Here is a 24,061-nt window from a genome sequence, read left to right as displayed (position 1 = left end):
GCTCATTTATATTAGAATGCTAATGTTAAACAAACAGCTAGTTTTCTGATAATTCAAAATGAAGCTATGAGGTATTACTTTTCATATTATACACTATTATCTACATTTCTAGAATTGCATGAAATGCTGAATGAACTATTTAACAATTAGTAGCTTTAAATTTTATGTCTATTTACAGGGTGGCTACTGAAAACTGAAAAGTATTTCCCTGATAATTCCAGACATGGGGAGAAAGATGGCATCATAATAAGTTCCTGATAATTAATGGTGAGTGGAGAGGGAGCATCTCGCAATAATGACTTTATTCCCTCTCAGCTGAGATAATTTGATCGCAGTTTTTAAACAGTGATAATTTGTATGGAATAATATTTATATAATTAACATACTTCAAAACACGAAATATTTTAAAATCTGTGATTTATAAAATTCAGTAAAATGCAATCTCAATGCTAGGTTAAAAACAAAGAATTCCCTAAGATTTTATGAAATTCCTGAAATTCGTAGAGATTTCCTGATTTTTCCATGTTAATGTAATTCCCCAAGAATTCTGAGTTTTCCAGCAGGATCGTCATGCTGCTTTATCAAACACGTTTTTGTTATTGTCATCAAAAGTTGATAACTTAGCACACAAAAGCAAAGGGCGAAGCACTGACCTTTGTATGCACTTTAAAAAAAAAAAGGTTGTTTATTACAAGATGTTCTGTATTAATAAAACTTACTGAAATAAAATAAATACACAAAATTACAAAAGTTTCTATATTGATCACAATGTGCAATCTTGAATCAAAATGAAAAAATTAAATTACAAAATTTAAATACAACCCACATTAGCATTTTTATATACATGTCACAGTCGGGTTGGCACAGTTCCTAGGGGAAGTACCAATGCACAATCCCCACAGTCAAGAAACATTATTCAGTCATCACCCAAAAAACACAAGTGGCAGAACCAGTCACTGTTCAATTCAATCTGCACTAGTTTTTCATGTCATTTTTCTTCACTGTCTGAAGTCTTCCTACATACACTTTGTACAAATTTATTGTCTAAAATGTTCATTTTACAAGTCCTAATTTCTTTGCTTCTATTTCATATATCAGTAACCGCCACATTTTAACAACAAACACTTCCGCTTCTTCATCGAGAACCTGTCAATCAGAAAATCTTAATTAAAATACACGCTGATATGTACAGAAAACACACAGATTATGCTATGTTAGTATCAAAGGGAAAACACACTACCTGGAACATATCAGTTTGCTCCTGTGTCATCACTCTTTCCTTTTAGTTACAATATCAGAAATTTTGCTAAGAAAGTAAGTACATGGGTCAGGAGTGATGCTTTCCATTTTACTAATATAAAGATAAATAAAAATAGCTACACCTTATTAACTACTATGATTCACTGCAGTTTCACAATATGAGACACAAATTCAGGTCAAAGATAGACCAAACCATATGGAAATTGCCTAATGTATCACCCATAGCAATTGTCATTCCTTTGTTATTGGTGAAAAGAATTTTCGCTTGTTCACTTTGCATTCTATAAGACAAATACTTGATAAAATCCATCATCTGACTCCCTACAAAAATATAAACAGGTTTAAATTTCAAAGTTTCTTCACAAAGTTGCTCATAATGAGACTGGCAGGTATTACAGCCTGGTCTCAATGTCTTGACATCATCCCCCCAGTGAGATTGAAAGAGTACATTTTTGTTACAATGTTTTAAATCAATCTCATGAACTGTAGAAACTGTGTGTGTGTGTGTGTGTGTGTGTGTGTGTGTGTGTGTGTGTGTGTGTGTGTGTGTGCGCGTGCGTGGGTGTGAGCGCGCGTGCGTGCGCGCTAATAATGACCCAGAAAATAAACTTTTTTGCAGTAGTTACAAGATAGGCACAAGACTTTTGCATTCCAACTTCTGGACTAACATCAGCCATACAAAAGGCACCTAACTTAATGTGGATCATTTTTGTTCTCACTGACAAATAATAACCATCTTTGTAAAATACTTGCCAACAGGAAACGTACACTCAGCTAATGGTCAACTGTGTGTGGATGCCATAGAGTGGGGCAATTAAATACAAATTAATAAGCTGATAACACACTATGTAATATCTGCACAGTGTGTTTGTACATAAAAATGTGAAAATGACACTGCAGAAACACTTATCATATCTAGAAACAATCATAAGTAACTGATTTGATCCTACTTTCTAACTACAATGTAGCCTACAGGCAGTGAAGTGAGTAAAGACAAAAATGATCAATCAAAAACTAATAATAAAATCACTGGTCACTGAGTGGAATAAAAAGAGTAACAAATCAATTTACACATTTGATTCTGAACAGAAATACTATAAAAAGAAGATTTGGGGAGGGGGAGGGTGAATAAACAGTAAGAGCATACTTATATACTCTGTCCTCTGCTACCTACTTAGTAAAATTGTTTTCCTATTTTTATCTCGATGTGCTAAATAACAAACAAGAAGCAGGTAGGAAATACAAGACACAACACACTACATGAACACAAATGCAACCACATACTAGAAAACTGTTGCAATATTGTCAGAGAAAGTATCATCATCATCATCATAATATCCAGAAACTGAAATGGCTACAACAACACATCCTCCTGAGACATGGCAACATCAGAAGTCACCTGCACTCAACAAAATTAAGTCGAACTTCTTTGAGGCGACACTGAACTTAGATACCAAGTAAGACTTCACAAATTTTCTGTATCTCTATTAATAGAGGGTTGGTGTAATTACTCAGCTCCACTTTTTTCCTTGGGGAGGAAAAAGCAATAGTTTAGAGAAGGTTAAAAAGGAAGTGGAGCACGCTCAGACCCCAGGATGAGCAGAACAAAGCAAGACATGTCTTTTAGCAGTACTGAAATTTTGCCTCCTTGGCGAACCATCTGTCTCCTTTTAATTTTATAGTTTTAAAAGGAACAAACATTTTAAAAGTTTTACATAAAATCAACAAATTTCTTGTGTCAATATTGACAGACCGCTCATAAAACAAACAACAACAGGTCCCCATTTCAAACGTAACAAATTCTTGCATATAAACATAACTACTGTTTTGATGTACTGAAAACACAAATATTTTTTCTGAATATAACATAAGCATCAATATTATGGAGAAGACTTATTGAAAAGTTGATACACTGACACTTAAGCAAATTCTGCCAACTTGGAACTCAAAGCAAAGTGCACAAATAGTTTAAATTTCATGGTATTACAAGGCTGTGGAGCATACGTGACTTTGTTGTGTCTTACATGATCAAGAAAGGTGTGCACTGTAAGTGTAGTGAACTGCACAGATCCACATCTGACATCCAGGCACACAGTCTTAAGGCGCACCACAGAAATCAGCAGATGCGCTAGAAGTTAAACATCAACCAGAGGTCGCCACTCATGGAAAGTGCACATAGCCTCTTGTCTGTGCACCCAAATGGCCAGCTGACAGCTTTTGGAGATGGGCCCAGCCAACTCCAACTAAATCACATATTTACCTCTGTATATGTGTTACTAAACTATTTTGTACCCATTATAATAAGTTGTTTTCTAGACTTAGTAAAGTTTGTTGTATCAGTCATTGTATGGTGTTCCCTGTGGGAACAGAACACACTGGCGATGAATAGGGTTGTACCTTCATGTGCTGTGCAGTTGCTTTTCACATTTTGTTATGGTATAGAGATTCTGATTCAAATGTTGATGGAGCAACAGAAGGACCTTGCCACAATCATGCAACAGGCTTCACCGGCATTGCTCTCCAAAAATTCATCTCTGACTCAGCTTTCTCCTTAATTCCTGCTGTTCAATGAAGCAGCAGAAAACTGGTAGGCATATGAACATCACCTACGGCAGCATTTTCACACCTCTCACACTACAGATGTGGAGGTGTACACTGCCGTCATCAAGGATGTGTCCCACTTCACATTATGTGCTACAGCAGTTGGTCTCATTGCAGGAACTTTACTCATTGTCTTTTGACAACTGATATTCGCTCCTATCACCATCGCATGCACGTCGTGGCCACCAGGGTTGAATTTTACCAATACAAGAAGCAGCCCCATCAGTCTTAAGGTTTACACCTGTACGCCTTGCTGCTAGGGGCTGTGCGGATGTAGTGTAGCTTGTCCCACACACATGTAGAGGCATACGTGTATATTGTACCTCTTCCTCAATATGAGTGTGCAAATGATTCCATTCACACTTGTGTTGACAGTGGGTGCCTCTTCTTCCATGTGGGGCAAGCTACAGCTGCATGGCGACAAGCCACAAGGCACACAAGTGGAAACGCACAGCTATTGTACCTGGGCCGCAACTCTACATGGCTTTAATTGCAAGAGCCATTTTGTCACAGACGAGTCAAAAAGAGTCGTCGTGAAGTAAATGCTTATATGTTCACAGAAATACCTAGAAACAATTTTTACACACAGCAATGAAACATCCTATTGAAGTGTCATAGTTACCACTGTATCTGTCAGAACCTCTACAGTACCTTCACTGTTTGACATTGCTGCTATCCTGTTTAGTTTTCCAATCCTTGTTATTTGAATAAAAGGTAATACAGCTAGTTTTAAGGTCAATGTAAATTTTTGTACTAAAGTTATGTCTGAAGCTAAGTTACCTATCTTGACTACGCAAGCTATTTACAACGGTGTGCAACAAATTCACGAAACGAAACCCTTGAAAAGCACCTGACCTTCGCAAATTTTGTTCCAGAAATAAGGTGGCTGTCCTCCTGCAGCCAACCTATTCCCCAGTATGCCAGGTTCTGTATGTATATACAGAGGTGATTCTGTTATGATGTTACAAACTTTCTAAGATGACGGAGACGGATAAATGAGTCAGTTTGAGGTAAGGGCCCCTCTGCTGAAAATGAATGAGTCTAAAGTTGTAAGTAGAAATCATTCTGGTACCTCTGTCAGGATAATTCATGTACTAGTACTGTTGTTGCTAAGGCTGTGGGGTAGGCAACTTTCAGAGGTGGTAATACGGACCAACGAAAAATGTCCAGTAAACATGGGCTCTAAAACGCTTACCTGAGGAGCTATGAGAACTTTTTAATCTTCATTACTGTGAAACACATCTCCTCTGTTGAAGAAGTGCTCATAGCTCTTAACATAAGCATTTTACAGTCCATGTGCACTGCACATTTTTTTCTCTTTTTGATCCATATTGCCACCTCTGAAAGTTGCTTTCCCTACAATCTTAATAAAACCAGTACCAGTACACGTACTGCACTGTCAGGGGACTCATAACAGTTTCCACTAGTAACTTTTGATTCATTCATTCCTGGTACAGGAACCTTTGCCTCAAATTGATACATTTATCCTTCTCCTTCAGCCTGGCAAGTATGGAAGATGTTTTCAGACATGGGTTCCTATGTAAAACTTGATCTACAGCCTCTAAAAGTGTGTGGCATGAACTGTGAAACACCCTGTAAGTACCTTGCACAACTTTTTCACATAGCACCCACACTGTTTCAGACTTTTATCCAATCACAGCACTAAATATGAGATGGCCCTGTGGTAAGTTCACTGTGGAACCACTGTCACACTGCTGTCTTGACTTCATCATTGCACACTAATTGCTGTCCTGCCAAGAGCTTGTTGTTGTTGTTGTGGTCTTCAGTCCTGAGACTGGTTTGATGCAGCTCTCCATGCTACTCTATCCTGTGCAAGCTTTTTCATCTCCCCGTACCTACTGCAACCTACATCCTTCTGAATCTGCTTAGTGTATTCATCTCTTGGTCTCCCTCTACGATTTTTACCCTCCACGCTGCCCTCTAATACTAAATTGGTGATCCCTTAATGCCTCAGAACATGTCCTACCAACCGATCCCTTCTTCTTGTCAAGTTGTGCCACAAACTTCTCTTCTCCCCAATCCTATTCAATACTTCCTCATTAGTTATGTGATCTACCCATCTAATCTTCAGCATTCTTCTGTAGCACCACATTTCGAAAGCTTCTATTCTCTTCTTGCCCAAACTATTTATCGTCCATGTTTCACTTCCATACATGGCTGCACTCCATACGAATACTTTCAGAAATGACTTCCTGACACTTAAATCGATACTCGATGTTAACAAATTTCTCTTCTTCAGAAACGCTTTCCTTGTCATTGCCAGTCTACATTTTATATCCTCTCTACTTCGACCATCATCAGTTATTTTGCTCCCCAAATAGCAAAACTCCTTTACTACTTTAAGTGCCTCATTTCCTAATCTAATTCCCTCAGCATCACCCGACTTAATTAGACTACATTCCATTATCCTTGTTTTGCTTTTGTTGATGTTCATCTTATATCCTCCCTTCAAGACACTGTCCATTCCGTTCAACTGCTCTTCCAAGTCCTTTGCTGTCTCTGACCGAATTACAATGTCATCAGCGAACCTCAAAGTTTTTATTTCTTCTCCATGAATTTTAATACCTACTCCGAATTTTTCTTTTGTTTCCTTTACTGCTTGCTCAATATACAGATTGAACAACATCGGGGAGAGGCTACAACCCTGTCTTACTCCCTTCCCAACCACTGCTTCCCTTTCATGTCCCTCGACTCTTACAACTGCCATCTGGTTTCTGTACAAATTGTAAATAGCCTTTCGCTCCCTGTATTTTACCCCTGCCACCTTCAGAATTTGAAAGAGAGCATTCCAGTCAACATTGTCAAAAGCTTTCTCTAAGTCTGTAGGTTTGCCTTTCCTTAATCTTTCTTCTAAGATAAGTCGTAAGGTCAGTATTGCCTCACATGTTCCAGTGTTTCTACGGAACCCAAACTGATCTTCCCCGAGGTTGGCTTCCACTAGTTTTTCCATTCGTCTGTAAAGAATTCTTGTTAGTATTTTGCAGCTGTGACTTATTAAGCTGATAGTTCGGTAATTTTCACATCTGTCAACACCTGCTTTCTTTGGGATTGGAATTATTATATTCTTCTTGAAGTCTGAGGGTATTTTGCCTGTTTCATACATCTTGCTCACCAGATGGTAGAGTTTTGTCAGGACTGGCTCTCCCACGGCCGTCAGTAGTTCCAATGGAATATTGTCTACTCCGGGGGTCTTGTTTCGACTCAGGTCTTTCAGTGCTCTGTCAAACTCTTCACGCAGTATCATATCTCCCATTTCATCTTCATCTACATCCTCTTCCATTTCCATAATATTGTCCTCAAGTACATCACACTTGTATAGACCCTCTATATACTCCTTCCACCTTTCTGCTTTCCCTTCTTTGCTTAGAACTGGGTTTCCATCTGAGCACTTGATATCCATACAAGTCGTTCTCTTACCTCCAAAGGTCTCTTTAATTTTCCTGTAGGCGGTATCTATCTTACCCCTAGTGAGATAGGCCTCTACATCCTTACATTTGTCCTCTAGCCATCCCTGCTTAGCCATTTTGCACTTCCTGTCGATCTCATTTTTGAGACGTTTGTATTCCTTTTTGCCTGTTTCACTTACCGCATTTTTATATTTTCTCCTTTCATCAATTAAATTCAATATTTCTTCTGTTACCCAAGGATTTCTACTAGCCCTCGTCTTTTTACCTACTTGATCCTCTGCTGCCTTCACTACTTCATCCCTCAAAGCTACCCATCCTTCTTCTACTGTATTTATTTCCCCCATTCCTGTCAATTGCTCCCTTATGCTCTCCCTGAATCTCTGTACAACCTCTGGTTCTTTTAGTTTATCCAGGTCCCATCTCCTTAAATTCCCACCTTTTTGCAGTTTCTTCAGTTTTAATCTACAGGTCATAACCAATAGATTGTGGTCAGAGTCCACATCTGCCCCTGGAAACGTCTTACAATTTAAAACCTGGTTCCTAAATCTCTGTCTTACCATTATATAATCTATCTGATACCTTTTAGTATCTCCAGGGTTCTTCCATGTATACAACCTTCTTTCATGATTCTTAAACCAAGTGTTAGTTATGATTATGTTGTGCTCTGTGCAAAATTCTACCAGGCGGCTTCCTCTTTCATTTCTGTCCCCCAATCCATATTCACCTACTACGTTTCCTTCTCTCCCTTTTCCTACACTCGAATTCCAGTCACCCATGACTATTAAATTTTCACTATGCTGTTTGTAGTAGCTTACCCGCATTCCTATTTTCCTATTCATTATTAAACCTACTCCTGCATTACCCCTATTTGGTTTTGTGTTTATAACCGTGTAGTCACCTGACCAGAAATCTTGTTCCTCCTGCCACCGAACTTCACTAATTCCCACTATATCTAACTTCAACCTATCCATTTCCCTTTTTAAATTTTCTAACCTACCTGCCCGATTAAGGGATCTGACATTCCACGCTCCGATCCGTAGAACGCCAGTTTTCTTTCTCCTGATAACGACATCCTCTTGAGTAGTCCCCGCCCGGAGATCCGAATGGGGGACTATTTTACCTCCGGAATATTTTACCCAAGAGGACGCCATCACCATGTAATCATACAGTAAAGCTGCATGCCCTCGGGAAAAATTACGGCTGTAGTTTCCCCTTGCTTTCAGCCGTTCGCAGTACCAGCACAGCAAGGCCGCTTTGGTTATTGTTACAAGGCCAGATCAGTCAATCATCCAGACTGTTGCCCTTGCAACTACTGAAAAGGCTGCTGCCCCTCTTCAGGAACCACACGTTTGTCTGGCCTCTCAACAGATACCCCTCCGTTGTGGATGCACCTACGGTACGGCTATCTGTATCGCTGAGGCACGCAAGCCACCCCACCAACGGCAAGGTCCATGGTTCATGGGAGGGGCCAAGATGCCAAGAGCATCTTTAGTAAAATGATAAAAAGGAGTCCACTATGCGCATGTTCTGGCCTGTGTGGTGGGTAATCCAGACTCTTCCACTGAAATGAGTGGAGCTTGTTGGTAGCTCTCATTGACACAAGTTGCCTTGCACTGTTGTGGAGAACAACCACATTATCCACATTGAGAATCCTTCTGCATTTCTTCTTCATAGCAGCCTGCAGGCGTGACAGTGTGCAACAATAACTGACAGCATTGATGGTTGCACCTAGTGGCATGAAATATAGCAGGAACAGTCCATGGTTATCCCAGAAGTCCATTAACATCACTTTCCCAACAGATGATGTCATGGAACCCAGATGTTTCTCCACTAAGTGAAGCACAACCACTATCTTCAACAACTGACAGCAGCGTCACACTGTAGAGTTAAAATTCTGGCATGAAATGCAGTATCCACGTTCTGTCGCCAGTAACAATATGGTCCAGGAAACTCATCCTCCTCCACACACTGTTGCAGTGATTCAGGGACATTATCATTCACTGGTGTGTCATCATGTTGTCCAACTGCTTAGGCACACACTCACGAAACCTTCCGGCACCCCAAGGATGTGTGAACAATGCTGTAAACACATCCATACAAAACGCCAAAACTCCCAAGAAATGTCCTTGAGGTTCAGATGCCAATTCACTTTCGCCATTACATATAGGCAGGAAATGTTCTCGTCAGTCAACAATGAACGTGGCCTCCATTAACGCTTATTGTCATACAAGTCTCCTTGCCCTTTTTGTGAGCTCCCACTACTGCCACCGCCTCCACCACCACCAATCTCTCAAAGCAAGACTTTCTCCCCATATATGTGCTGCATTTTTCTGTGGATTTCAATGGGCACTTGTCTCTTGTTCCATAGAAAATGAATCACAGTTCATTGCTCATATTCCGTGGACATGAAGCACAACCACCGTCTTCAATAACTAACAGCAGCACCATGCCGCAAAGGTATCAGCAGATAAGGCTATTATGGTCCAAGAAAGGTCCACAGCTGGGAAAGGATATATTTACTTCACACATACTGCCATTATTCAGGAATTTATAAGCTGGGAAAGGATATATTTACTTCACACATACTGCCATTATTCAGGAATTTATAAGCAAAGTCTATTTTAACAAAGACAATCACTTACTTCTAAGGCCCTTCAGCACTTTTTCCAATAATTTCTCCAGTGAGTACTTTCCACCCTAGAAGTGGGATTCTGGAAGATCTACTGAATAGCCATCTATGGTTGCCATAAATCATCTTCAGATAAAGATGATTGCCATAAAAATCATCTTCAGATAAAGATGATTGCCATAAAAATCATCTTCAGATAAAGATGACTGCTTTTGTATCCAAAAAAATACCAGCCACAATATTTCTGGAAGGTATAATCTATTTCGCCACAACTACCAGCTTTCACCCACAGCTTTGACTGCCATTTCCTTTCTGACATAAAAAGGATTATCTATTCTCATTAATAGTTACAATATGGCTCAAATGCTACAATATGGCACAGAAAAATCAGTGGAATTCTTTCAAAAGGTTCAAACATTAATTTTCAGTCAGGATTTAACAAATGTGGCGCCCATCTTGCACTAAGCTCCCTCCCAGTTAATTCTTTACCTAAAATGTACTATAGTCCTACTTCCAACACAGTTACAGCAACTGTCCAATTGTATACTTTCTGCTTTCATCAGTGCATGTAGTTTTCAGACATTCAGTATATGGATAAGTTTCAACATGCGTAAAGTCAAATTTTAATTTTTTAACTGTTGAAAAAGAAGGGGCAAATTCCTTACACCTCTTCACAAATTCTGGGCGAATTTCCACTGGTAAAACACCATCCAAAACAAAAAATTTATGAATGGGGCTGTGTTGCAGTTTACTAATTTCAACAAAATGTAACTAATTAATACCACCATATAAAAAAATATTGCACAGATCAAGTTTACTCTTTAGTCGTTAGTGTTCGACATGTACTTACATAACAAAAATAAATTTTAATTGTTATCTACATCCTTACTGTCTCAGGTCAAGAACTTTATACGTTACCCTTCATAAACTAAATGGTGGCCTTTTTCCAGGTCCCTCATCAGTTTCGAATTCTTTCATTAGAATGTTCAGTTTAATAAGTCACAGCTGCAAAATACTAACGCGAATTCTTTACAGACGAATGGAAAAACTGGTAGAAGCCGACCTCGGGGAAGATCAGTTTGGATTCTGTAGAAATGTTGGAACACGTGAGGCAATACTAACCTTACGACTTATCTTAGAAGAAAGATTAAGAAAAGGCAAACCTACGTTTCTAGCATTTGTAGACTTAGAGAAAGCTTTTGACAATGTTAACTGGAATACTCTCTTTCAAATTCTGAAGGTGGCAGGGGTAAAACACAGGGAGCGAAAGGCTATTTACAATTTGTACAGAAACCAGTTGGCAGTTATAAGAGTTGAGGGGCATGAAAGGGAAGCAGTGGTTGGGAAAGGAGTGAGACAGGGTTGTAGCCTCTCCCCGATGTTATTCAATCTGTATATTGAGCAAGCAGTAAAGGAAACAAAAGAAAAATTGGAGTAGGTATTAAAATTCATGGAGAAGAAGTAAAAACTTTGAGGTTCGCCGATGACATTGTAATTCTGTCAGCGACAGCAAAGGACTTGCAAGAGCAGTTGAACGGAATGGACAGTGTCTTGAAAGGAGGATATAAGATGATCATCAACAGAAGCAAAACGAGATAATGGAATGTAGTTGAATTAAGTCGGGTGATGCTGAGGGAATTAGGTTAGGAAATGACACTCTTAAAGTAGTAAAGGAGTTTTGCTATTTAGGGAGTAAAATAACTGATGATGGTCGAAGTAGAGAGGATATAAAATGTAGACTGGCAATGGCAAGGAAAGCGTTTCTGAAGAAGAGAAATTTGTTAACATCGAGTATAGATTTAAATGTCAGGAAGTCGTTTCTGAAAGTATTTGTATGGAGTGTAGCCATGTATGGAAGTGAGACATGGACGATAAATAGTTTGGACAAGAAGAGAATAGAAGCTTTCGAAATGTGGTGCTACAGAAGAATGCTGAAGATAAGGTGGGTAGATCACATAACTAATGAGGAGGTATTGAATAGGACTGGGGAAAAGAGAAGTTTGTGGCACAACTTGACTAGAAGAAGGGATCGGTTGGTAGGACATATTTTGAGGCATCAAGGAATCACAAATTTAGCATTGGAGGGCAGCATGGAGGGTAAAAATCGTAGAGGGAGACCAAGAGATGAATACACTAAGCAGATTCAGAAGGATGTAGGTTGCAGTAAGTACTGGGAGATGAAGAAGCTTGCACAGGATAGAGTAGCATGGAGAGCTGCATCAAACCAGTCTCAGGACTGAAGACCACAACAACAACTGTCTCAGGTCAAGAACTTTATACGTTACCCTTCATAAACTAAATGGTGACCTTTTTCCAGGTCCATCAGTTTCAAATTCTTTCATTAGAATGTTCTCTTCAAAAAGTATATTAAGGATGGTGAGAATGAGTCTGAAGAGCTTGTATGGGTCATGCACAGTAGGTCGTGCTGGGAAATAATTGTTAAGAAAAAATTTCATACGTTGCACCATTTCTGAGATAATTAGCATTGAAGTTACCCAATCAGGCCAATGCACACACAAATTCAAGTGGACCACCAGGTACAATTAGTGTCAGTTCTCATAGTGTATTTCAGATGATTGCTCACGAGATTGCTCATCCTTTGGCTGATTTCCATTCTTAATGCCATCCCATGCCCAATTTCTGTACTGCTCTCTTGTTCAGATGTAGGAAACCAAATGAAGACCATGTTTGGCACCAACATCTCTGGTGTGCCACGTAAATTTGTGCAAGCAACAGTCTGGTTGTTTAACTTCAATGCTTATTAACTCAGAAATGGTGCTGTGATGTATCTATCATTTTATTAACAATTATTTCTCAGCACAACCTACCCTAAAACATCCTTTCAGGCTTATCAGCCTATTTCTGACTATCCTATATATCCCCCCCCCCCCCCCCCCCTGCCCCATCACCTCACTTGTATACAGTGTCTTGTCTTCACTTTCCAACTGAGCAACTTTTTTATTCTCAACACTAATTTTAAATCAATACAAATTAAAAATATTAATTTTCATGTTCTAGCTTTATAAATGGCAGCAGGACACGTGTAGCATTATTGTCACTTATTTGGAATCTTGATATAAATTTTCTGCAAACAGATACCTTTAAATGATGATTATACTACTACTACAAAAGAGAGAGAGAGAGAGAGAGAGAGAGAGAGAGAGAGAGAGAGGAGGAGGAGGAGGAGGAGGAGAAGACGAAGAAAAATCACATACTTTATTATTCCTCAATATTTTTCAACAGATTTACTCTCTCTTTCCTTTGTACTCACACATTTCCGTTCATCATTGATTTGCCACTTTTAATTGGCAAACAGTTTCACTACTACCAAAAATAACTGTATTATAAAGGTTGCTTGAAGAAGTTTAAGTTTTGATGAAGTGAAAGGTTTGCATCCATATTACATATAATGTCATAAAATTATAAGGGAAAGTACTGATTATTTTAATGTTCCGTCTTGATCACGATCAAGATGGAGCAGTATAATAAACAAGACTTCATTAATAGAACTTACCATTTGAACATCGTCCAGAATGCCTTGTGGTGCACTACCTGCCAAAACCTTCGAACAAATGAAGTCAACTAACGTAGGTTCTGGTTCACCTATATATTCTATAATTTTTTTGTTAATCCAAGGTCGTATCCTCCTTTCCATTAGATGCTGCAAGAAAAATACAACAATTAATAGTACACAACACCAAATTATATGAAATTACTTTGAAACGTTAGACTTGAAATAATTTTTGGAAAATGTAATGAGCTTTACATTTCTTTTGACCCAGACACAAAAACTGCATATTTCTAGTTTTCAAAATAAATAAAAGTATTTACCCAAAAATTGACCACAACTTCCATTTCTTTGCATACAATCTATTATCATCAGCAGATTGATACATTCTACAATTATCAAGAAGTTTTTACGGGTTTTATTTACATATAATATTGAGGGGACAGAGATGAAAAGCCTTATTTGCCTTCTGAATATTACGAATGAAATGAAATTGCAAGTACATTTGTTACCTACTATTAAAAACAACTGTCCTCTTAAATAGGAACTGTTGCAAGATATCAATTTTTACTTGTATGTATAAACATGTTTCTGACGAGCATAAATTGGAAAATTGGGGAGGAGGGAGGATTGGTTCAAATGGCTCTGAGCACTATGCGACTTAACTGCTGAGGTCATCAGTCGCCTAGAACTTAGTACTAATTGAACCTAACTAACCTAAGGACATCACACACATCCATGCCCGAGGCAGGATTCGAACCTGCGACCGTAGTGGTTCCAGACTGAAGCGCCTAGAACCACTCGGCCACACCGGCCGGCAAGAGGAGGGAGGAGGATGGTGCTGTAAGTTATAATGATATTCAGTGTTATTAACTTCAAAGTTATCATGAAATATTCAGCAACGAGTTGTGCAAAATGATATGAATGAAGGGAATAGAACCGTGGTGTTCCTACTATGTTGACAAGATAATCAATGGTTTGAAAAACAATGCCTCTACAAAAGTCAGAGCCTCAGTCTATAAAATGACTGTGAAAAAAAATACATGCAAACAAGAAGATTAATAGAAGTTTTGTAAACTGAAAACTAAACTGTTGGTATCAAACATTAGGATGAGAATCCAATGAAAAAGCACATTGTTTTTTTGTGAGGGCAAAAGAACAGGAAGAAGCACATGAGGAAGAAACAGGTGATTATAGTGCTTCAAAGTGACAGTGGACAGACATCTGGAGACATGAGCTCATATAAGGCTGTAGGAATCAATAAACAGTCTCTCTCTCTCTCTCTCTCTCTCTCTCTCTCTCTCTCTCTCTCTCTCTCTCTGTGTGTGTGTGTGTGTGTGTGTGTGTGTGTGTGTGTGTGTGTGTGTGTGTGTGTGTGAAGATTTTGACTACAAATCATACAACAATGGCTTCTGTTGCAATGTGTCACCCTCATTCTGCAGATGACCTTTATGATGGAGGAACAAATAGAGATTCAGGACATCAACTTGCTATTCAAATAGTAAACTGCGCCTAAAGATGGAAGAATCAGCAGTGTTTTACAACAGGAGGAAGTAGACGGCAAATGAAACCTTTGCATAAAAGACTTACAATGTGTAACTGTAGGAGATGTAGCCTGTAATTGCAGAAGTGCCACGATTACTTCTCTATCGGCAAAAGATTCTGTCTCTCCCCGCCATCCTCAGTCTTCTACAGCTTGAATCCCATGTGCCACAAATTCATCTTTTGGGCCAATCTCTTTATCTCAGAATAGAACTTGCACCCTATATCTTCAATTATTTGTCAGACATATTCCACTCTCTTACTTTCCCTACAGTTTTTACCCACAACAGTTCCCTCTGCTACCATGGAAATCATTGTCTGCTGTCCGAACAGATGTCCTATCATCCTTTCACTTCTGCATACATTTGTTTTTTCACAGATTCTCCACAGAAACAAATCCTGAATTGTTTGAAATTTTTAAATAAAATGCCACATTCTGCAATTATTACACCTTTCACCAATTTTAAAAGTTGCATAAATGGTTAATAAACAATCCATTCTACAGTTTAAGAGGATTGTTGGATACTAGTAGTGTACAAACTGAGTTTTAGTATTAACTCTAAAATTCTGGGCCACAGGTTAATATAGGACAAATTACTTGTACATGCAATGTGAATAGTAATTAATATGGTGATTGCCACTGTATATAAATATAAAGCCCATTGCACTACTTGCGGTCAATGGCTAATAAATAATCTGACTCTAATTCTTATCAGTCCCTCTAATTTTCAACATTCTTCTACCGCAGCATATTCAAATGCTTTTATTCTGTTAGTCCATGAATCACTGCCACATAATTAAGTGCTGCGAATGTGCATTCAAAGGAATTTCTTCCTCAGGTTAACGCTGATGTTCGACAGTAACAGACTTCTCTTGGCCAGGAATACCCTCTGCTTGTACTAATTCGATTTTTTGTGTCGTCCTTGCTTCGTATGATGTGTTATTTTGTTTCCAAGATAGTTAACTTCCTTAACTTCAGGCACTTTGTGTTCCCAAATTTTAGTAAGTTTATCACTTATCTCATTTCTCCTACTCCTTATTACTTTTGTCTCTTCTTGGTTTACTCTCAATCCATATCCTACACTCATTAGACCGTTTGTTCCATTCAATGCATCCTGTAATAATGCTTCAGTTACACTTAGGATGGCAATGTCATTAACAAATCTTACCACTGATATCCTTTCACTCTGAACTGTAATACCTTTCTTGAACTTTTCTTTCATTTCCATCACCACTTTGATGTACAGACTGAATAGTAGGGTGGAAAGCTTGCATCCTTGTTTTACACCCTTTTTAATGATAGCATTTCTTTACTGTCTTCCATTGTTGTTAGTTCTTGTACATATAATTTATTATTCATTTCTCCACATAGGATAACCCCATTTTTCTCAAACTTTCAAACATCTTGCACTGTTTTACACTGTCAAACACTTTTTGCATATTGACAAATACTATGAACAAGAATTGATTTTTCTTAAGTCTGTCTTTCATTATCAACTGCAAGCATTGGAGAGTAGAAAGTCAAAAGTCTGAAAATGGTAGAAAAGTTAGAAAACCTGAAGGGGAAAGTGCAAAAGTTCAGTCTATAGTGAAGCAAAATACAAAGAGGATATAATTATCTGCTCAGATGACTATAGAGTAATATCAACAGAATCGGAAAAGGGTATAGCAGACACAGGTTTCATTATGAATAGGAATGTGTATGTGTGTGTGTGTGTGTGTGTGTGTGTGTGTGTGTGTGTGTGTGTGAGAGAGGGGGGGGGGGGGAGTTTACTGCAAACACTCCAGTGATTTTACCTTTCCCAGTGATTTTATCTTTCACATCATAGTCAGTACCAAACCCTTTCCAACAACAATAGTTCAGTTATACATGTTGATGTCACAAGCCAAAGGTGACAAGATAGAGTGTGAGACAAACTGAATGGGTAATATGTTAACAGAGATAAAAATCTAATACATTTGAGTACTTTACATGCTATGGTAAGGGAAGGAATAAAATGCAGAACAGTGGGAGAATATGGACTCAGGAACCAGAATGCATGTGGAGAAAAACTGCTATGTTCTACAACAAATTTCAGCTAGTAATAGTAAACACACGTCTCATAATTCACAAGACAAAGTGATATACTGGTTTACTTGGGGAAACAGAAGAGAGACAGGATGACACCAGCCAGCTGCATTGTATCAAGATGAGACAGAGTCCGAAATCTGATACTGTATCAAGCTGTACCCAGATGCAACATCATGATGAAATGACGAGGAAAACACAAACACCCAGCTCCGGGCAAAGAAAATCACCAACCTGGCCAGGAATTGAACCCAGCACTCCGTGATCCAGAGGCAGCAACACTGGCCACTACACCACGAGCTGCAGATGTACCCAGTTGCAGATATAGACTCCTATCATAATTTATTAGTGATGACAAGTAGGCTCAAGTTGTGATAACACAATAATGAATTTGACGGTGGCTGGTTTAGCTGACAAGGAATGGATATACACAAAAAAATATAAGATAGAACAAATATTGGTACAAGAAAGCTAACTGCAAGGAAATTTTGTGTAATGAAAGAAATTCTTCAATGACTGACAAATTAAGGAAATGTAATCAATAGGATGAGTACTGAAGCTAAAGATAAATGGCTGCAGGAAAAATCTGAAGAACTTTATCAGGAAATGGCTGTCAGCAGAACAGATTCAGCATAAATAAAAATAAAAATAACTATCAGAAAATTTAAAAGCAAAGGGGACAGTATTACAAATGCAAAAGGGAAATTCACAATTAAATGCAGAAGACAGTTTGAATTGCTGGAAAGAGTACACTGATGGCCATTAAGGGTGAGGGGGAAAAAGAAAATATCTGATGACAAGATAGAAGATGACACGAGTTTATTAGAAGTACAACGGGGATTCCAATATTAGATTCAGAGTTTTATGGAGCTAAAGAAAACTTGCGATGAAACGAGGTAGTAGCATACGTAAAATTCCTACAGAAATTTCTAAATTCATTACGGGTAATGACAACCAGAATTTTACCCAAGCTAGTGTGTAGAACTATGAGGCAGGACACTAAAAACTGGAAAGAGGAAGAAGAAAAGAAGAAAAAAGAGAATCTGCAACAAGCTAGTCAGTTTCACTTTAGCAAAGGTAAAGGCAGTAAAGGTGATGAATCACTGCCAAATCTCATAGTTCAATGACACTTGGATCATACACAGAAAGGCAATTTTGAAGTTATGCTTGACAATGGAGGTGAGACTTTAGGAAAGTCAAGATGATTTCACAGGTTTCATTGACATAAAAAGGTGTAAGATGTTTGAAATTCTGAGAAAAATAGCAATAAGCCATAGGCAAAGACAAGGACAACACTCTGGTGTTCAAAACTAAATGACAAAAATTACTTCACATGATGAATCACCACCGAATACACAGAAAGAACTGCTGTAGTTTAGTGCAGATGGTAACCAAAATAAATACGCAATAAGACAAGCCAAAAGAAATACGCAATAAGACAAACAGAAATGAAACGTTTGTTCAGAGACAATAATTACACTGAAGCACCACTATTTATTGATGATTCCTTCAACATGGCAAACTTTGGACCATACTTCTGACAGTATGCTATTATGACCAACCTTCTGAAGGCACGCCTTTTAAACTTTAGTATGAATCAGTATTTGCCACTTGCTCTGACCCCCTGCAGTCACTTATGCTCAAGTGCGAAGTACTATACAAAGGAATGAGCAAGAGGTTTATGAAATACAGTTTTGACATTGGTAAAGATAATTTGTTCTGTGTGTCGAAGTTCAGGGTTTCTAACCTGCAGCTGGTGCCAAATATCTCTCTGCTTTGAACATTTTTATGCTGTGATTCACAAATGCAGAGTAAAGGAATGAAAAGAAAGAGTGTATCATTAAATAATTAGCATAGTACTATATCATTATTAACATTTCTGTAGTGTATTATTTTCTTTGGATGTTAACATGGAGCACATTTGCAGGAGATGTACAATTCTTCAACATGAATGGCAAGATTAAATTTTAAATCAAATGTCAGTAACTTCATTTCATTTCACTTCATAATAATTCTTCAGTTACTTAGGTTTAGTCACTGATTTTGAGGTGTGTATGCAGCTGCAAAATATCGACACGAGAATACTGTTGAAATAATATTGAATGACTACGTACCTGAAGTTGACAATTAAATTCTCGTATTACTATCTTTCTTGTAGAACAAAGTGTTCTCGAAAATGATGTCAAAACATGTTGGACAGATGTGTCCACCTCTTCCATCCTTTTCCTTTGCCTTCAATGTCTCATCAATAGCATTGGCTTTGATTATTACTCCACTGCTATGGCATTAGGTTGCTACAGTGGGGCACAGCGACTGATAAAACAACCAGTACACGTGAAAGTTAAAAAGCTGTACATTTGGAAGTAATAATAATGTCGTGTGACGAGGGCCTCCCGTCGGGTAGACCGTTCGCCTGGTGCAAGTCTTTTGATTTGACGCCACTTCGGCAACTTGTGAGTTGATGGGGATGAAATGATGATGATTAGGACAACACAACACCCAGTCCCTGAGCCGAGAAAATCTCCGACCCAGCCAGGAATTGAACCCGGACCCTTAGGATTGACAGTCTGTCGCGTTGGCCACTCAGCTACCGGGTGCGGACATTCGGAAGTTCATAAATGAGTATTATGAGAATTATGGCCCAAATTTTCAACTAATCTGGGGCTAATATCTTGGAAGCATGCCTTTTTCTCCTTGAAATACACTATGTGATCAAAAGTATCCAGACATCTGGCTGGAAATGACATACAAGTTCGTGGAGCCCTCCATTGGTAATGCTGGAATTGAATATGGTGTTGGCCAATAATCAGCCTTGATGGCAGCTTCCACTCTCACAGGCATATGTTCAATCAGGTGCTCAAAGGTTTCTTGGGGAACAGCAGCCCATTCTTCATGGTGTGCTGCACTGAAGAGAGGTATTGATGTTGGTCGGTGAGGCCTGGCATGAAGTTGGCATTCCAAAACATCCCAAAAGTGTTCTATAGGATTCAGGTCAGGACTCTACGCAGGCCACTCCATTACAGGAATGTTCTTGTCATGTAACCACTCCGAAACAGGCCGTGCATTATGAACAGGTGCTCGATCATGTTTAAAGGTGCAATCGCCATCCCAGAATTGCTCTTCAACAGTGGGAAGCAAGAATGTGCTTAAAACACCAATATAGGCTTGTGCTGTGACAGTGCAACGCAAAACGAGGGGGTGCAATCCCCCTCCATGGAAAACATGACCACACCATAACACCACCGCCTCCAAATTTTACTGTCAGCACTACACATGCTGGCAGATGACATACACCGGGCATTCGCCATATCCACACACTGCCTTGGGATCGCCGCATTGTGTACTGTGATTCGTCCCTCCACACAACGTTTTTCCACAGTTCAATTTTCCAATGTTTACGCTCCTTACACAAAGTGAGGCATCATTTGTCATTTACCGGCGAGATGTGTGGCTTATGAGAAGCCGCTCGACTATGAAATCCAAGTTTTCTCACCTGGCGCCAAACTGTCATAGCACTTGCAGTGGATTCTGATGCAGTTTGGAATTCCTGTGTGATGGTCTGGATAGATGTCTGCCTATTACACATTAAGACCCTCTTCAACTGTTGGCGGTCTCTGCCAGTCAACAGACGAGGTTGGCCTGTACGCTTTTGTGCTGTACTTCATTATCGCATTGGAAACAGTGGACCCAGGGATGTTTAGGAGTGTGGAAATCTCACATACAGATGTATGACACGTGACACATAATCACTTGATCAAGTTTGAAGTCCGTGACCCCCATTCTGCTCTCTTACGATGTCTAATGACTACTGAGGTTGTTGATATGGAGTAACTGGCAGTAGGTGGCAGCAAAATGCACCTAATATGAAAAACATATGTTTTTGGGAGTGTCCGGATACTTTTGATCATGTAGTGTACGAGCTTAAGTTGGTGTCATTTGCTTGTCAGACTGAATCTGCTTTCATTCAAGAAGAGTGTCTGACTCAACTCCTCGATGGTCCAGTCCCTATGTTCTTGACACCATTACAAGCAGAGCCGCTGATGCGAAGGTGTCAACAGAGCATAAGGTACCGGTCATCAAGCAAAGAGACCATCCCAACGCATTTGCAGTGCCAATGTGGAGCGTGAAACTGTGTGCCTTGTAGTCTTGTTAAATGTGGTTGTAACTGCACCTGCTGTTTAATGTGGGTCCCTTCTTGCTTGTTAAACAATGTAGCAATCATCTGCTGCTTGTAGGTGGCTGTGGTCAAACAACTACTCTCCTTTGGGCAGTAGTGTGTGTGGTTCAGAATGAGAAACATTGTTATGAGCAGTACTGAAGTCTTAGGCTGCACTCATTTCACTTCAGCCTTTTTCTAGTTTCTGAAAGTTAAAATTTTAAGATTGCTCCCTGACTCATGTTCAAGAGAAAAATTAGTTCAGGAATGCAACATTTCACATCGTTTAGTTAAACTAACCCAAAAATTAGTGAAAGAGCAAGGCATTCTTCCAGTTTTAGGAAAAAAGAAAGGAGTAGGTAAAAGTGAAGAAACAATTAAAAAGATGCAGCAGTTTTTTAAAGATGATAAAAACAGTAGACTGTGGCCTGGTTGCTAAGATAGCAAAAGAGTTGTTATAAATGAAGTTATAGTAACAAAGCAGAAATGACTAGTGCTGTCAAATGTAAATGAACTTTATACCTAAAAACAAAGATGATGTGGCTTACCAAACGAAAGCGCTGGCAGGTCGATAGACACACACACAAACACAAACATACATACAAAATTCAAGCTTACGGAACCAACGGTTGCTTCATCAGGAAAGAGGGAAGGAGAGGGAAAGACGAAAGGATGTGGATTTTAAGGGAGAGCGTAAGGAGTCATTCCAATCCCGGGAGCGGAAAGACATACCTTAGGGGGGGAGAAGGACAGGTATACACTCACACACACACCCATATCCAACCGCACATACCAAATGAACTTTATGTAGCTTTCAAAAATTCTCATCCTGAATGCAAAATTGGAAGGTCAAAATTTTGTGACCTCCACCTTAAGTGGTGCATTTTGGCTGGATCATCAGGGACACACTCCATATGTGTTTGTATATACCATCAAAACGTCAAACTGATGATTGTGGGTGCAAAAATCAGTTATATTAACTGCAAAGCATTACTAGATTTAATGGTCCGTGGCGGTAACAGTTATGACTGCATGACGGATTTGCGTAATAAATGCCCTAGTAAGGAAACCATTATTGAATTGTTGAATTGCTTCACGAATATGATGAGGAAATGCCAGACAGTACTACCTTCAAACAGTGGGTCACAATTGACAGGGCAGAAATGATAACAGTGGTTAAATCTCAGGAAGAGTACTTGGAATCTTTAATTGATAACTTACAAAAACTCAAAAGTCACTACAATGTTTCTAAAATCCAAAGTAAGTTTTTGAAGGACAAAAAAGCACAACTTCATTAAACTGAATGCATAGTGCTACCCGATTTTGCAGAGAATTTTACATTTGTGATTCAGGATGCAATACATGGGTACCAATGGGTCAATGACCAGGCAACAGTGCATCCATTTATTCTCTACTTTAAAAATGATAAAGATGAAGTTTGCAGTTCTTCAATTTGCATTCTAAGTGACTACTTGGAGCACAACACTTTGGCTGTAGATATGTTTCAAAAGTATGTAATGAATTACATAAAAGAAAATTTTCCCAAGGTTGAGAAGCTGATACACTTCTCAGGTGGAAGTGGTGGTCAGTATAGTAACAAAAAGAATTTTTCAAATCAGTGCAACCACAAAGTAGACTTTGGGTTGGAGGCTCAATGGCACTTTTTTGCATCTTGCCATGGTAAAAATGCATGTGATGGAGTGGGAGGTACAACAAAATGTGAAGTACGTAAAGCCTGCTTATGAAGACCAACCACAGACCAAGTTATCACAGTACAGGACATGTATGTCTTTTGCAAGGATAATATTAAAGGCATTACCTATTTTCTGATCAAGAAAGAAGTGGTTCTGCATATGAAAACAACACTTCAACCAGATTTGAAAACTGTATAGCAATAAAAGGAACAAGGCATTTCCACAAATTCCTTGGCATTGCAGAAAACTTAGTTCGATGCTATGTAAAATCAGAAACTGAAATTTATGAGGATTATTGTGTCAGTAAAATTACATCTCTGTCTTTAATGTTGAATAACGTGTTGGCATGTGTGTGCAATGGACAGTGGTGGCTTGCAGAGGTTGATAGAATATGTTTGGAAAACAATGATGTTTCTGTGCATTTTTACTACCCTGATGGCCCAAGAACATCATTCAAGAAATCTACTAGTGACATAGTTTGGATACCAATGAAAAATGTTTTAAGGAAACTTTCAGTGCTTCATCTTACCACAGCAACTGGGAGGTCTTATTCTATATCAAAGAAGCTGTCTGAAGAAATAACTGTTCTTAACATTCACCACCAGGTTTAGGAACAGTCACGTCTCAAAGGATGTTAATTGAAAATATTTATTTTAAGTATGTCAAAATAATATAAATGTTAATTTCAGTGATGTTTCCACTTTTTGTATATAATTCAGTACCTTGCTTCAATAATAATTGATTATATCCTGCCAATATCACACATGAATAGGCAACAGCCGCAAGATCAGTTGTAGGGTAATGTGAATTATCACCTCATTTTCAAAACTTCATATCTTTGTTCACAGTCAGATATCAATGTTGAAATTTTTACAGTGCGTTGCTGTAATATAGGTGTACAAACTGTGCAATAATCATATTTTTATATTCAGTCCCACCTGAGATAACTAACCCCAAACTATACAAAAAACGAAAATTTTCAAATTTCAAAAATTCATAAAAAATTAAGGAAAGGTTTAAGGTGGTGGTGGTTTTTGGGGGAAGGAGACCAGACAGCGAGGTCATCGGTCTCATCGGATTAGGGAAGGACGGGGAAGGAAGTCGGCCGTGCCCTTTGAAAGGAACCATCCCGGCATTTGCCTGGAGCGATTTAGGGAAATCACGGAAAACCTAAA

The 24,061-nt window shown here is 38.8% G+C and overlaps 1 protein-coding gene across 3 annotated transcripts in view; it reads right to left on the bottom strand.

Annotated features, from left to right (window-relative positions):
• Positions 1 to 742: 742 nt before the first annotated feature.
• The window catches only part of LOC124799268 (RNA-binding protein 25), a 196,125-nt gene continuing 172,806 nt past the window's right edge, over positions 743 to 24,061 (bottom strand). For all 3 annotated transcript variants that reach the window (XM_047262832.1, XM_047262833.1, XM_047262834.1), the window contains 2 exons: positions 13,433 to 13,579; positions 743 to 1,146 (listed from right to left, as the gene is read on the bottom strand). In XM_047262832.1, coding sequence (XP_047118788.1) covers positions 1,054 to 1,146; positions 13,433 to 13,579 — 240 coding nt within the window. In that variant the 3' untranslated portion in view covers positions 743 to 1,053. The remainder of the gene's footprint in view (positions 1,147 to 13,432; positions 13,580 to 24,061) is intronic.

This window comes from Schistocerca piceifrons, chromosome 5 (genome assembly GCF_021461385.2).
Source record: "Schistocerca piceifrons isolate TAMUIC-IGC-003096 chromosome 5, iqSchPice1.1, whole genome shotgun sequence".
Taxonomy (NCBI): domain Eukaryota; kingdom Metazoa; phylum Arthropoda; class Insecta; order Orthoptera; family Acrididae; genus Schistocerca; species Schistocerca piceifrons.
The sequence above is the reverse complement of the archived record's forward strand: the minus strand, read 5'-3'. Positions and strand labels throughout refer to the sequence as shown.